Raw genomic sequence first — 16,437 nt, forward strand, 5'->3', positions numbered from 1 at the left:
TAAATTAGAATTCAACACTTCTCAGTGACATCTTCTCTTACGTAACAGAGTCAACGTTCTTGATTTTGTATTGAGTTTGATGGCTCTATGCAGCTGAGCATATGTCAGAGACACTAGCTCACCCATGAAGAATCCACTTGTCATTTTTATGGGAAGAAATCATTAAAGACAAGAGATCAGTCAGTTCTACTTTAAACTCCAAATTAAACTTTGCCTTTATTTCCTGAAATCTTTACACTTACACACACACACACACACACACACACACACACACACACACACACACACACAATCTCCAACACTGAAAACACACATTAGTTTTCAAAGAAAGAAAGAAAAAAAAGAGATCATTACAAAGGTCTACAATTTACCTCTAAAAATTAAGGCTTGTAGCAAAAGTTCTGTTTATGGTTTGGCATTAGTGGCATGCGCTTTTAATCCCAGCACCTAGGATGCCCAGGCAGGTGGATCTCTGTAAATTGAGGCCAGTCTGGTCTACAGGGCTCCAAGACAGCCAGAGCTGTTACAAGAGAAAACCTGTCTCAATAAAAAATTTGTTTATGATGACATTGGGTATAGTTAGGTATTAAAGTGGCAATGAATGAAAAAAATACATAATTTAGTATCCTACACTTCCTAACTCCCACACTGTGTGGCCCATAGCTGCCTTTAACTCCAGTTTCAGAAGATCTAATGCCTTCACCTGGGCTGGTACTGTGCACACATGGTTACGTCACACAAACACACTGTGCACACATGGTTACGTCACACACACACCTTAAACAGATTTTCAACTTTAAACCTTTGATTCAACTCTAAAAGAACTGTTTTTTTTTTTCTTGGTTAAATTAGAAATCAAGAGCCAGGTGTGAGTGGTGGCATATGTTATTAATACCAGCACTCAAGAGGCAGAGCAGAGACAGGCAGATCTTTCTGAGTCTGCTGACAGCCTGGTCTACACAGCAAGTTCCAGGACAGCCAGACCTTTGTAGGAGAGACTCTTGACTCAAGAAAGTCTTTTATAAAACTTAAGTGGACCTTGAAATTTTTATTTAATAATTTAAAGGTAACAAATCTGCTTTTGATAACTATAGACTACCCCGATAAAATGTATTCTTTCTTTTAAGATGAAAACAAGAAGGCTAAATCATTTTCTAATTATTAAAAAGGTGTAAACTTCGTAACAGCCTTAATATAAGATTACTTAAAAAGAGAAAGAAACAAATCCAGAGGGAGAGTGTTTAATAAATGGTGTTGAGACAAATAGCTGTTTTGATCAAAAATAAAATTCTTGAATCTTACACCATATAGAAAAATACATATATTATGATGGATCAAAGATTAAGAAATAAAAATGCAAATATCCCAAATTCTACACACAATTTTGGGAGGGCTGACAAGTTCTCTGAAACCCATCTATGGAACCCAGATTATTATATAGAAGAATCATTAATTTTAATTTCTATAGTATTAAAATATCAATGTCAAATACTACATGTACTTCTAAGATTAGGTCACATGCAAAATAATGAAGATGAACACATTAACTTATTATTATAACTTTATAAAACCTTCAAACTGGAACTAGGAACAAAAGCATGTCAATACAAATGGATGATGACTGTTTAAAAGAAACACACCAATTTGAGTTTGAGTGCATACCATACAAGTGTTTTCATGTCTATTAAGCCTGTTAGAAATTGAAATCAGCTAAATCTGTAGTTCTTGAAAGCCAACAAATGTAATGTCATTCTCAAATTTGACTAAAATAAATACAAATTATGTTTAACATTCAATCATCTATTGTAGGAATTCTGTATTAAAATGCAATACTTTCAGCTGCATTAACCTCAAAACACAATGGAAAAAACATTTGCAGATAATTAGCACTAAGAATGCAAATATATTTTACCATAGAACAAAAGTGTAATGTTAGAAATCATACGTTTGTATAAATCTACAACAAAGCTGTAGTATTCTATCTTAAAGTGAAAACAATATTTAAGTTAACAACAAATTTACTTGAGGCAAAATATGTTTATTACAGAAGAGGATCTTATAGTAAGCAAGGCAACATTAGATCAACCATTTTAGATTATTTTTAATGGAGTTTAGCTTTAAAACTGTAATAAAGACGAACATAAATTCTAGCATGCTCTTCTCTTCTTATAAATGGGATGATGTAGAAAAGCAAAGCTTCAATGTATAGGGGTTGGAACCATCTGTAAAAATTAAAAAACTGAAGTTAACATTCCATCAAAAATTTTAGATCAGCTTGAATTGGTAAATTATTCTACCATTTTATAGCATTGGAAACAGGAATACAAAGAAGTAAATTTTAGATATTTGTTTACATGTATGAATGCTTTATCTATAGCCATACACCATGTGCATCTCTGGTGCCCTCCCTCAAGAGGCCAGAATAGGGTGCCTGGTTCCCTGTACTGGAGTCACCTTGAGTTACTATGTGGGTACCCATGGCCCTCATCACTAAGCTATCTTTCCAGTTCCTCTGACCTAAAAGACAGTAAGCTCCATAAAACCGTCTGTTAATACACTCCTACAGTATCTTAATATTAAAAATTTAAAACTTTCAAAAAAAATAAAAAATAAAAAAATAAAAATTTAAAACTTTCTATTAAACCGCTTTATATTTGCTTCTGTATACTTTATTTCAAGGATATATTATTTCTCTAATATTTTTTAGGTAATTTTCAAACACAAAATACAATTAATGAATTTCCACATACCATTAAGCTTCTATAATTTTCAACAAGTGGCAGTATTATTTTCTGCCTGGCCCTTCACAAACATTTTAGCTGTTATAATTAAAGCATGTTTCCACACATAAAATCCTCAAATGATGCTTAAAAACTTTAGTCCATCCGCTGTATTGAAATGAGGTCACAAAATTTATGCTGTCCAGGCTGTCCCTGGAAGTCATTGGGTCAAAGGACATCACCACCTCTGTCTCCTGTGTGTCTAGAAAGACCTGCAGGTGAGTACTACACCCTGCAGGGTGCTGTCTTGTTTCCTTTTCTTCCCTAGCACCACATTAAACAATATTCATTTCCCCCATACATTACACCATTTTTTGAAATAGGGTCTCTTTTTTTTTTTTTATTTAAAGATTTATTTATTTATTACACATACAGTGTTCTGCCTACATGCCAGAAGAGGGCACCAGGTTGAATTGTAGATGGTTGTGAGCCACCATGTGGTTGCTGGGAATTGAACTCTAGAAGAGCAGTCACTGCTCTTAACCTCTCTCCAGCCCCAAACTAGGGTCTGATATAGCCTAGACTCTCAAATTCTTGATATATCTGGATGCTAAAGCTACAAGTGTATCACTACACCTAACTAGTACTTTTAAAAGATGAAATTTTATACCCTTCAGATTCAGGATCCAAGTAAAATATAAATCATGAAAGTTTCAAGACTAGACGGGCGTTGGTGGCGCACGCCTTTAATCCCAGCACTTGGGAGGCAGAGGCAGGCGGATCTCTCTAAGTTCGAGACCAGCCTGGACTACCAAGCGGGTTCCAGGACAGCCTCCAAAGCCACAGAGAAACCCTGTCTCGAAAAACCAAAAAAAAAAAAAAAAAAAAAGTTTCAAGACTTAGAAGTTTAGGGTTCTTCATAGCACATGAAAAACAACAACAACACAAAAACAAGGCCATTTACCTTTCTGGAGACAAATTAAAACCATGGAGTATCATTTTCAGCTATCCATACTGGTAAAAACTGAAGGTGTGACTCAGTATCAGAAAGACAACGAAGGGTAATGCTCCTAGAAGTCTATATCCTTGTTATTTACTTCCTCTCAGCATTTCTCTTCTTTTTACTCTCGCTCAAGTCTACATTAAAAGGTCTTCATTAAACTCCAATACAACTCCATGAGTTCTGAATATTATTTTTAAGGTTTATTTCTTTAATGTAGTTGGGAGAATTTCAGAACTCACAATATGGCTTCATTTAGGTTTCTAAACAAACCTTTGTGATAAATAGCCTCAAACCCCACCAAGATCCCAGGTGGCTATCGCTCCTTTCCTCCTGAGCAGCTCCTTCATTCTCCTTACTCCCTTACACCAGTTAGCACCGATCCCGAGCTGTCTCACACAGAGATGGCAGCATGTCTGAAGGCAATGCCGGCTGAGCGCTTACTTGGGACTCGGATCTGGTAGTGATTGAGGGCAGTGAGAGCTTCCACTGCATCCGTTTTGCATTTCCACTCCAACAGCCCAGACAGCGTCTTGGCGGAAGCTAAAACAAAACAAAGGCAAATCCAGTTGTGACTTGTCTGTCGACAGCAGCCTTCCTGCAAAGCTGGGGACTTCAGGGGATGTTCACTCACCTTTAGCATCGAACACTTTGTACTTGATGAATGGAAGAACCTCGTGGTCATGACACAACTGCCAAGACAAGGAAATGAGAAATATAGCTGGATAAAATTCTTTTTTGAAATATCTTGCTTTATAGTAGCACTTAAGTCTTTAGTATAACATGAATTAATGTATGGTTGTGTTAATAAGTTCTAAGAGAAAAAACTAAAAAACAAAAAAACAGTAAAGGGCTGGAGAGCTGGCTCAGAGGTTTAAGATCACTGACTGATCTTCCAGGGGTCCTGAGTTCAATCCCCAGCAACCACATGATGGCTCACAACCATCTGTAATGAGTTCTGGCGCCCTCTTCTGACCTGCAGGGATGCATGTAGGCAGAGTACATAATAAATAATCTTTAAAAACCCCAAACTAGTGAAATTCTAAGCTAGGAGAATAATTTCATATACAATAAAACAGATTTTTTAAAAGTTAAACTACATTTTCTCAGACTTTATGAAAGTACATTGTTCCTGTAGTACTCCTATAGTTACACAAGTTATGGGGGGGGACAACAAAATTTTATTATAGGTGAGATTTAAAGTAACTTTTCAGTTGCTTTTTACTTTTATTTATTTGTTCATTTTTATTCATTCATTCATTTGAGCCAGGCTCCTCCTACTTAACCCATGACACCATTCATTCATTCAAGCCAGGTTCCTACTATTTAATCCAAGACAGTCTTAAATTTATGGCAATCCTCCTGTCTCTCAGCATTCCAAGTGCTAGGACTATACATTACACTCTGCAGACAAGATCCCAGAAACTTCCAGTTAACCAGTCCAGCCAACTGGCAAGCTCTCCATGCATTTAAAACAGAGAATGAGCTGGCTGGTGGTGTTGCATGCCGTTAGTCCCAGCACTTGGGAGGCAGAGGCAGAGGCAGGTGGATCTCTGTGAGTTCAAGACCAGCCTGGTCAACAGCTAGTTCCAGAACAGCCCTCAAAGCCACAGAGAAACCCTGCCTCGAAACCTCCTCCCCCACAAAAAAAAAAAAAAAAATAATAATAATAATAAAATAAAAAAACAGAGAGTGTGGGAAATGCTTGTTTTGGCAATGTGTATACTAAAGCTGGATACAAAGAATGGCACGGGCTGGGTGTTGGTGGCGCACGCCTTTAATCCCAGCACCCGGGAGGCAGAGGCAGGCAGATCTCTGTGAGTTTGAGACCAGTCTGGTCTACAGAGCAAGTTCAAGGACAGGCTCCAAAACAATACAGAGAAACCCTGTCTCAAAAAAAACAAAACAAAACAAAAAAATGAGTATGGACCTTCCTCAAAGATGACAAATTCATGAACTATTCATGAATTTAAAAAGCAGATTTCATTACTATAAACAAGGAGGAAATCAACAGAAAACACCCACTATCACTGACCTCTAGCCTGACAACAACAAAAGGAGGATTTTAGAAAAATTTTTAAATGAGATGAACTATGAAATATCACATAAAGTTAAAACAGAGAGCAACATTCTCTACGCTTTTCTTCAGTGCCTACCTTTGTGAAGGTCTCTTCTGTGACACACAGGGGAACGTTATAGTAGTGTAGCACACATGAGGGTGGTTGGATTATATTCTTAGATGCTTGGCCAGCACTTGTAAAGCGATTATTTTTACTCATTGCAAAATCTTTGTAGCTACTTGTACCATCCTCCAGCTCAAATATTTGACTTGGAACAACCGAATGTTGTTTAGATACACTGAAGATTAGAAAAAGAAAACATCTTGTCAGACAAGAAGCAGCAGGTAGTCACAAAACACTTCAGGAATCAACAAAAGAAGGTGTATACAGTTATTTAAGTACAGTACAAAGATATCCATTGGTATGCAGGGGGATTAGTTCAGAATCCCACACCATCAAGGGAAAAAAAACAAAAAAACATGCTCTATCAAATACTATAGTATTTACATATAACCCATGCACAACCTTCTGTATTATTTACTCTTGGATTTCTCTGTATAACACCCTGCCTGTCCTGGAATTCACTTAGACTAGGCTGGCCTTGAACTCACAGAGATCCACCCGCCTCTGCCTCCCAAATGCTGGGTCTCAAAAAATACAGGCTGGCCTGGAACTTACTATGTAATCGAGGATGACCTTGGCTTTCCTCAGTTACTCCTGCCCACACTTCCCAAGTGCTGGGATTACAGGTGTTTGCCACTAAGCTTGATTTTATTACCTTCTGTATAATATAAATCACCTCTAGAATACTTTTAATATATAACTCAGTATAAAAGCTAAATAGTTAGAGACTATACCAACTTGTATTCAATCGAATCAAATCTCACATTAGAAAAATTTTAAGAATTTATCCGTTTTAACATTGTTTTATGATAATAAAACTAAGAAATCTGGATTAAGAGATGGCTCAATGGTTTACAGTTCTTACTGCTATTGCAGAGGACCCCTTCCCAGCACTAAGGTTGGATGGCCTATGACCACCTATTTCCAGCTCCAGGGAATATGTGCCCTTTTTCTGGACTCTTTGGGCACTGCACTCATATATACATACAAACATAATTTTAGAAAAGTAGAATTATATAAATCCTGAAACTTGTCAACAATAATATAACACTATTGTTACTTCAGATGCATGTTCAGTTACCACAAAATAATGTTACTTCAAAACATTGTTAACATTTATAACTTAAGTAATTACCAAACATTAAGTCTTTTCCCAAAGAGTTTGACATTATTAAGGTGTGTGACAGCTCTTTCTACAGCATATTCGTCACCCATTTCTACGAGTGCTGTACCAGGAATGGTCTTCATAAATTTTACCTGCAAACACAAAAATCCCCCCAAGATCATTTCTTAAAATCTTAACCTTATGGTGTCATTTACAGGACAGAACAGCCTTAACTCTTAACCAAAATTGAGTGAAGCTAAAGGGAATTGTACTCTGCAGCACGTGGAGCACAGCTTTATCCCAAGGCTGCTATATATATAATCTACCAAATTCCTCTACACCAGACTGTCACTATAAAATGAAGATAATGATTATATCCCTAGGTACTCAGTCTAGACTCATCAATATTCATTCAGTAAGTATCTGAGTATCAGGTATGTTTTGATAAGCACTGTGCTAGATATTACAGATAATGGTAAACAAAACCATCTTCATCTTTATCTGACAGTAAACAATGCAGAAATGTCAAGGTAATAAATAATACAAGATAGCCTAGAGATAACATGGTAGCAGGAAGTGCAATGTTGGGCACTTAGAAATACTAAACCACACTGTAAGCACAATAGTATGAACACACTTTCCTTCTTACCTGATAACCTCAAGAGAATATCTATACTTATTTCCACCGCTTCCAGTTTTAAAAGGGCACCCTAGCACTCTATGCTGTACCTGTACGTATTGGGAATGTCAGAAACTTTGAGCTTTACTTGAAATCAGTTGTTTTGCTGCAGGCAATACTTTATCCTTTGATTTAATCCAGTAATATCCTAAAAATCTAGTAGTTATTATATAGTATACATATTTATAAAAAGTATAAACTAATGTGGTTCTAAGCCCCCCAAAACAAATAAATTGGAAAAGTGTCAGAGAGACATGTCAGTGGTTAAGAGCATTTGTCCCTCTTGAAAAAAGCCCAGGTATGATTCCTAACACCTACACAGTGGCTCACAGGCATCCACAACTACAATTCTGGGGACCCAGTGCCTACTTCTGACTTCCACAGGCACCCGGCACACACATACCATATATACACATACAGGCAAAACATTCCTGCCTGCACATTTTTAAATCCTTAAAAAAATTAAAATCCCTGGAAAAGTTTAAATATGGATTTTTTTTGTTTGTTTTTTTCTGTATTGTTTTGGAGGCTGTCCTGGAACTCATTCTGTAGACTAGGCTGGCCTCGAACTCACAGAGATCCGCCTACCTCTGCCTCCCAAGTGCTGGGTAAATATGGATATCTTAAAGGATTATAATGGTTCGAGTTTTATTCATCACAATCCGTCATTTAATATTACTCAAAAACTGGGGGAGCAGTTAAGAGCACTCACTCACTGGCTGCTCTTCCAGAAGATGCAGGTTTAATTCCCAGCACCCACATGGTGGCACACAACTCTCTGTAACTCCAGCTCCAGAAGATCTAAAGCTTGCTTCTGGTCTCCTTAGGGACCACACATGCAAGAGGTCCATAAACATACAAGGGCAAACCACCCGCACACAAAATACAATAAATAAAAATTTAAAAAGTATTAAAATTTTAAGGTAACATGAAACTAAATCATGAGGAATTCTTAAGTCTACCTACCCTCAAACCAAATACAATTTTTTTTCTTTTCTTCCTCTTCTTAATATGATGACATAATGGAGACATTATCAGTGTTTTAGAATTAGTGAACTAGGAACACCAAGGTTTGAGGCCATTCTCCCACTCCCACACCAGTGACTCAACTACTTATATTTTCTTATCGCTATGGTAAGGGTACTAAAATCACAAGAGGGAAATAACATCACTACAGCATTGGAACATTCCATCAAAATGGATCCATTTCAAATATTAACTGAGCTCAAATAAAAACCCATTGTTCCTGTAAGATGATTGAGGTTGGCACAGCATCCATATGGTGGCTCACACCATTCCTAAACCCTCCTTTCAGGGGATCCAAACTCTCTTGTGACTTCCATGGGCCCAAGTACACATGTGGTACAGACACGCACGCAGGCAAAACACTCTTTCTTCCATTGTTGAGGTAAAACGTCATAAATGGAAAATACACTTAAATGTATCTAGTCTACCCAACATCACAGCTTAGCTGATAGTACAGTTTTTTGTTCATGTGATAACATAACTAAAAAGTCTGGCCTGTTGCTACTTCTCAGGATTACAGAATGAATGTTATACATAATGCTAGTGTGGCAAATTTTATTAAATGTATCAAGTTCACAACATTATAAAGTAGAAAAATCAGGAGTCAAACAATAGCTTATATAACACTTATCTATACTGGCAGGCTTCATGCCTTCAGTACACTAGGTGACTGAACTGTTGCTTTGATCCTGCTCTTTATACTGGTAATTTAAAATGTATTTTTATTACTAACAATCTACACTGATCATTTGCCAGCAAGAAAAAAATTATCATTTCTGTAGTTCATACATAATAGGTTTTAAACTTATGTAAGTTCATTAGATGTTTCTCACAGAAGCGTGTAGCATTTTCTGAATTACTACTATATATTCCACTCAAATAAACAAAATGAAATTCACCTTTTCGATATTTCCATACAAGCAGAATAGGTTGAAGACTCTTGAACAATTCATTTTGAGCTGATGTAATCCACTAACCATTACAACGGAACCGGAGGGACTTCCTCCATGCATGTAAGAGGAAGAAGCTTGTGGCAATGGGTAAGCAACAAGTTCAGGTGTATCTCTAGAGCCCATTCTATAACGACTTGGTAAAGGCAATAATGGACCATGTGACCCTGTAAAAAACAACAAGTTCAGGTGTATCTCTAGAGCCCATTGTATACTGACTTGGGGCAATAATGGACCACGTGATCCTGTAAAAAACAATCAAAACAAGTAACAGACACACATATTTCCATTTACAAAAATTAGTAGATGTACTTCACCATATAAAAACCCAGAACCTTGTACATTCTAAGCAAGCACTCTGCCACTGAGCTATAACCTCACCTTCCCCATCTCAAAATTAGTTTCATGTACATCAAAAAACCCTCAAGTATACCAATATTTAAATATAAATACATTTATAAATAAATCAAATCAGCATTTATATGAACCATATGAACCATACTCAATAGACAGCTATATCCATATATACAAAATTTCTATTTTCAAAAGGTTTAAGACGAGGCTATAGAATTGAGGGAGCCAATGTAAAACTCTGGGATATGTATGTGTGTATGTACATATGTATATTTGACACTATACTTCAGCTAGGCATGGTGACACACACCTATAACCTAGTACTTGGATAAGGCAACAGGATCCAGAACTCCAGGTCATCCTTTGTTATAGAGGACAGCCTAGCTTATGAGATCCTTCTTTTTTTTTTTATTGGGGGTGGGGGTCATGACAGGGTTTCTCTTTAACAGCTCTGGCATCTTGGAACTCGCTTTGTACACCAAGCTGGCCTTGAACTCACAGAGATCCGCCTGCCTCTGCTTCCTGAGTGCTGGGATTAAAGGTGTACATCACCACTGCCCAGCATGAGATCCTTCTTAAAAGGGAAAATGAACAAAAGAACAGAAACCCCACCATATAGAAGCCATTTATTCTATAGTTTAAAAACAAAACTGCCAATGTCTTTTAGAGGAATAAGATTACAATAAAATGTAAGAAACTACCTTTGTAATAAATACAAGAAAAAGCATTCTCAAATCAGTGTGATGGTGCATGCCTTTAATCCCAGCACTAGGGAGACAGAGCCAAGTGATCTCTGTAAAGTTTGAGGCCAGGCTAAAGTTATAAAGTGAGACCTATTTCAAACAACTCCCCCACAAAAGAAAAACCATTTTCAGTTCTACCAATGTTGTCTCCTTGAATAATTGTACTATACTTCTAGAAAATACTAGGATTCATTAGTTAGTACACCTCACCTATATATAGGTCTTCTATTTGTGTGAGTGTGTTGTGGGCCACAGTAAAAGGACAGCTTGCAGGAGTTCTCTCCTTCTACCATTGTGGCTTACAAAAACCAGACTCAGTCAGGCTTGCAGCAAGTGCCTTGACCCACAGAGCCCTCTTACAGGCTTGTAATCTCCCCACCCCATTCCACATGCCCCCCCTTTAAAAAAGAAAAAAAATCAAAAAACAAAACAAAATAAAAAACAAGAATCCAGCAGAAAATATTTAAAATTCTAATAGAAAATCTTTCTCCACTCACTATATCTCTGTAACCGAAATCTTCATTTCAGATCAACTTGCTAAATTTACAAGTTATAAATCTTATGTTTTTTGCATCTATAACTTCACTTTCAAGCTTTTTCTTGAGTGTGTAACAGAATGGAACAACTGTGAATAAACTGAGGTACTAAAAGCAGGTGAAGAGCTGGGCAGTGGCAGTGTATGCCTTTAATCGAAGCACCCAGGAGGCAAAGGCAGGACAATCCCTGAGTTTGAGGCTAGCCTGGTCCATAGAGTAAGTTCCATGACAGTCAGGATGACACAGAGAAACCCTGTCTCAAAAATTAAGAAGAACACAGGCAGTGGTGGAGCATGCCTTTAATACCAGCAACTCAGGAGGTAGAGGCAGAGGCAGAGAGAGGCAGGTGGATGGATTTCTGTGAGTTCAAGGCCAGCTTGGTCTACAGACTGAGTTCCAGAACAGCCAGGACTGTTTCACAGAGAAACCCTGTCTCGAAAAACTAAAAAGAACCCAGAAGCAGCAATTAAGACAGAGACCCATAATTCAAAACATAAACCCAGGGAACTAAAGAGAGGCCTCAGCAGTCAAAAGAGCTTACTGCTCTCCCACAAGGCCTGGGTTCAGTTCCCAATACCCATGTGTAAGGCATTGTACAACTGCCTACACTTTCATTGCAGGGGAACTAATACCTTCTACCATCCTCGGAAACCTGAACATGTGATGTACATAAAACCTTGCAAGTACACACACATACATGTTAGAAACTGGTAAAAATTCCTCTGGTGTAATAAATGAACAAATAAATATAACATAAGCCCTAACATCTAGGGTGCTCGAGTTAATGGTTGTAGAAGCATAATCTAGAATGTACCCAAGAGTCCTCCTTGTGTACAATAAACACCAAATCTCAAGCTGTTTCCACATTTTTAAGAAGAAACTGTAGGTTTTTTTTCTTTCTTTTTTTTTTTTTGTAGGACTCAAGGGCTTTGATCACCATATTGATTTCAGTCCTAAATTGCAGATGCAAATCTTGGTGCTTAAAAAACAGAATATTTCACATATTTATTTAAAAAATTAATTTATATAGGAAAAAGTTATATAAATGGCATCACTAACATTTTGAAGTCATTTTTTTTTGAAATATAAAATCTTTGATTCAGGAACGACACCAAAAATGCAGTCAGTCAACTTGTGACTGCTTAAAGCTCATTGTTTAAGTATGATGAATTCAAAACCAGCCTGGTTTATGCTTCAAGTTCTGGGCCAGCAGGGAATACATGGTGAGACCACGTCTTTAAAAAAAAAAACCAAACTATAACAGTGTAAAAATCATCCTATGACAAAGCAATGAATAAATTTCATCTAGTTGAAAGTATACATCTGACTGATAATATCTTCTATTTCCTCTTTATTTTCTACCATTTCCATGCAAATAAAGCTGTTCTGTTTAACTGCTGCTCTGAAGGAATATAGTTGTGACTGTGTATTGCGAACTATCTTGATAACCCCAGGAAACATTCCTATGTTCTCCCACTTCATTTCTCTTTTTTTGTATTTACAGTCTCTGTCCTGTTAAGTATATCTGCTTACCTTCTCTTAGGAAGCAGAACAAATTCAACTTCTAATGACATGGCTGAGAACAGATGTACTCATACAATGGAGACAACTCCACCATCTCAATAATTCCTACTTAGCACCTAACACTCTAAACTGTGCACTTCTCTTTACATGAGCTACATTATTTGTCTACCTAATTCTTTCAGTAAAAAGTATATCTGATAACAGAACACTATTTCTCAAAACCTATGCAAAGGAAATAGTCTCAATACTACTATTGAGCTGCTTGTTTCTCATTTATCCTTTCATATTTTTCTAGTTCATTTGGCAGGTTTTAGCCTTCCAGTGATTGCCATTGATACATTTAACTCCATAAATAATACAAGACTTTCTGTAATACATACCACAATAGGCTTCTACTTAGCATTTCTTTATTGCAGGAACAAAACTATACATATACTCTTATGTTACAGAAACCAAGAAAAACGATCAAGGAGTATATAAATTAACTTAAACAACCATTCCAGGCCAGCAAGATGGTTCTGCGGGTAAAAGGCACCTGCCTCCAAGTCTAACAACCTGAATTCAATTTCTGAGTACACATGGTGGAAGAAAAGAATTAAGTCCTCTGACCTCCACTGGCATGTACACACAAAACGAAAATGTAATTTTAAAAAATGTAAAAACAGGCTGGGTAGATGGCTCAGAAGTTAAGAGCACTGGCTGCTCTTCCAGAGGTCCTGAGTTCAATTCCCAGCAACCACATGGTGGTCCACAACCATCTGTAATGAGATCTGGCGCCCTCTTCTGACCTGTGGTGATGCATGCAGACAGAACAATGTATATATAATAAATCTTAAGAAAAAGTAAAACCAAAACAAAACAAAAACTAAATGGTGAAGGTACATGTCTTTAATTCCAACACTTGGGAGGCAGAGGCAAGTGGATCTTTGTGAATATGAGGTCAGCCTGGTCTACAAATCGAGTTCCAGGACACCAGAGATTTACATAATGAGATCCTGTCTCAAAGCAAACAACCCTCCCACCCCTTTTAACAGGAAAATGTTTCAACTCCCTCTGCTACACTGATTACTAGAAAACCTTAATCAAATTTTATCATAGACATAAATAAAAATTTCAAGTTTAAACAAAGAAGACACTAGAAAGACGGCTCAGTGATTAAGAGCACTGGCTGCTCTTCTAGGGCACCTGGGTTCAATTTCTTGCAACCACATGGTGGCTCATAACTGTCTAACTCCAGTTCCAGGAGATCCAACGCACTCTTCTGGCCTCCTCAGGCACAAGGCATATACACTGTACATAGATATACATGCTGGCTAAACAGCCATACGCACAAAAAAATAATGGTTATTAAATGTAAACACTTAGACTAGGTAAAGTCAACAACCCCCTAAAATTAAAACAAAAAAAAATTTTAAAACAATGTAGTCAGTTAACACACTATTTTAATAACAACTGTCAACTTCTATTTTCAAAAATAATCTAAAGACTAGCTTTTTCCTGAAGAAAATTATTCTTCTGAGTTTCATAATATCACATTTTCAACCTAGCAAAGATTAAGAGGTAGGAGGCTTTAAAAGTAGAATTAATTACAAATTTAACCAAAGTCAAAATACCAACTGTAAAACTAAGCATCTATAAATAGAACCAAGCTCCTTTCTTGACAAATACTCATTCTTTTTGTTTTTATTACGCAAAATTTCTCTTTGCTCTGATAAATGAAAATAAACTTACTAAGCAGTAATACCCCTTTCTGGTCGTCCTCTTAAAAGCCAGAGCCACTTACAAATCAAAACCAAACCAGAAAAAAAAGTGTTCAACTCCCCAACCTCAATTTATTTCAAGGGTTATTTAATATATCAATATCATAAGGGAAAAAAAAGGTTTTGGACAACTTCTTGGCAATATATTGTAATGGACTGATCTCATATAAACTACATCTGTCAATCAGAAGCTCAGGTAAAACACACAGACAAGAAATAGAATATTCTTCATCAGAAATGCAAACACTCTCAGTTATCTTTACTACCTTCTTCTGCTTGACAAACTTACCATAGCCATCATGTCTAAACGAAGAAGGATGATCTCCCAGAATGGCTTGTCTCTGGCGACCCTTTCCTCTATCTGACACAAAAGTAGAAACAGGGTTTTAACAATTTGATCCAAGTACTTAACAGAGTTTTCACATGGGAAACACCCATTCAAAACATCCACATAAAAGAAATATTACTCCTGGTTAATTTCAAACATCCATCCATATCCAATTTAAATACAAACACCAAAAGTTTAAGAAAACAATTCTATCTAACAAATTCCACTGGAAATTATGGTTTTGATAAATGCCAAATACAATCACACTTTCAAATTTAAAAGATTAGATGCTTTGCAGGAAGTGAATGTACACAATGCTAGAGTTTGACACTGTACACAAGTTTTTACCAATACATGTCTTTAAAACAAGCTTGTAAGTGCAGTACTTTTGAAAGACAGTACCTGAATCATACTATTAGCTTCAACAGCAACACATTTTCAAAGTGGGCTTCTTTCAAGAAGTTTCAGCAAAAGCCAACAACAACCTGTATTACATGGTTTCACAATCAGTAAACACAGAGTATTTTATATGTACATACACATATTTACAAACACCTACTGACTTGAGAGCTGAAATTTTGCACATCACTGGCTTATGGTGTATCATAGATAGGTCATTTTTTTTTTAATCGACCATAACATCAAGCAGAAGTATGAGCAACCTCCAGAGTTTAAATATGCCAAGATAAACCTAACCAAGGGGGCTACATTATTGGATGAGACTACAATACTCTAAATTTTTATTCTAGCTATATTTTCAAAAAAGGCATGCCGATTTTCTCAAATCTTATTTGAGAGATCATTGTAAAAAAATTACTTCCAGGTTTCCAAAATAAGACTTCTACGGCCGGTTAGCGAATTTCAAAATCATATAATACTTTTAGAAGTTTGTTGATCCAATTGTAGTGTCCAAAATATCCTTAGTCAACTAAACAAACAAGGTTTATGGAAGATGAGAAATACTAACTTTCACTTCAGTCTAGAGAAGTCTATTTTTAATTACCTATTCTAACCACATCATACCACTGAAAAGTATTTAAGAGGGTCATCTAGTTAAATTTTTTTTTCACTAATAAAAAAACAACAGAAAAACTCTTAATCATCCCTTTTGGTCACTGTTTAATACAGCAACAAGGTATTCTTTACGTTTATAGATAACCCAAATTTCAAGAAAACTACTTTCTACACAGAATAGAAGCTGGTCCTCCACCACATTCTAATCTACGTAGACCTTACACTTAGTACTTCACCCTGACTCCACCTCTTCAACCATTGCTTCTGCAGCTAAAGAAACCCTTTCTTTTTCTTTCTTTCTTGGTTTTGTTTTTTTAAGACAGGGTTTCTCTGTGTAGCTATGGAGCCTATCCTGGCACTCACTCTGTAGACCAGGCTGGCCTTGAATTCACACAGATCGGCCTGCCTCTGCCTCCCGAGTGCTGGGATTAAAGGCGTGAGCCACCAACGCCCGGCAAGAACTTTTTCCTTACTTTCTGCTGATCCCTCAGGTGCTACCTCCTTAAGTAGACACC

The 16,437-nt window shown here is 36.8% G+C and overlaps 1 protein-coding gene across 1 annotated transcript in view; it reads right to left on the reverse strand.

Annotated features, from left to right (window-relative positions):
• Positions 1-1,225: 1,225 nt before the first annotated feature.
• The window catches only part of Hnrnpll (heterogeneous nuclear ribonucleoprotein L like), a 32,970-nt gene continuing 17,758 nt past the window's right edge, over positions 1,226-16,437 (reverse strand). Inside the window, exons 7-13 of the mRNA XM_040730752.1 lie at positions 14,870-14,941; positions 9,613-9,830; positions 7,039-7,160; positions 5,877-6,078; positions 4,355-4,412; positions 4,165-4,263; positions 1,226-2,222 (exon numbers count right to left, since the gene is read on the reverse strand). Of these exons, the coding sequence (XP_040586686.1) occupies positions 2,167-2,222; positions 4,165-4,263; positions 4,355-4,412; positions 5,877-6,078; positions 7,039-7,160; positions 9,613-9,830; positions 14,870-14,941 (827 nt within the window). The 3' untranslated portion in view covers positions 1,226-2,166. The remainder of the gene's footprint in view (positions 2,223-4,164; positions 4,264-4,354; positions 4,413-5,876; positions 6,079-7,038; positions 7,161-9,612; positions 9,831-14,869; positions 14,942-16,437) is intronic.

The sequence above is a fragment of the Mesocricetus auratus genome, unplaced genomic scaffold, assembly GCF_017639785.1.
Source record: "Mesocricetus auratus isolate SY011 unplaced genomic scaffold, BCM_Maur_2.0 Super-Scaffold_100024, whole genome shotgun sequence".
Classification (NCBI taxonomy): Eukaryota; Metazoa; Chordata; class Mammalia; order Rodentia; family Cricetidae; genus Mesocricetus; species Mesocricetus auratus.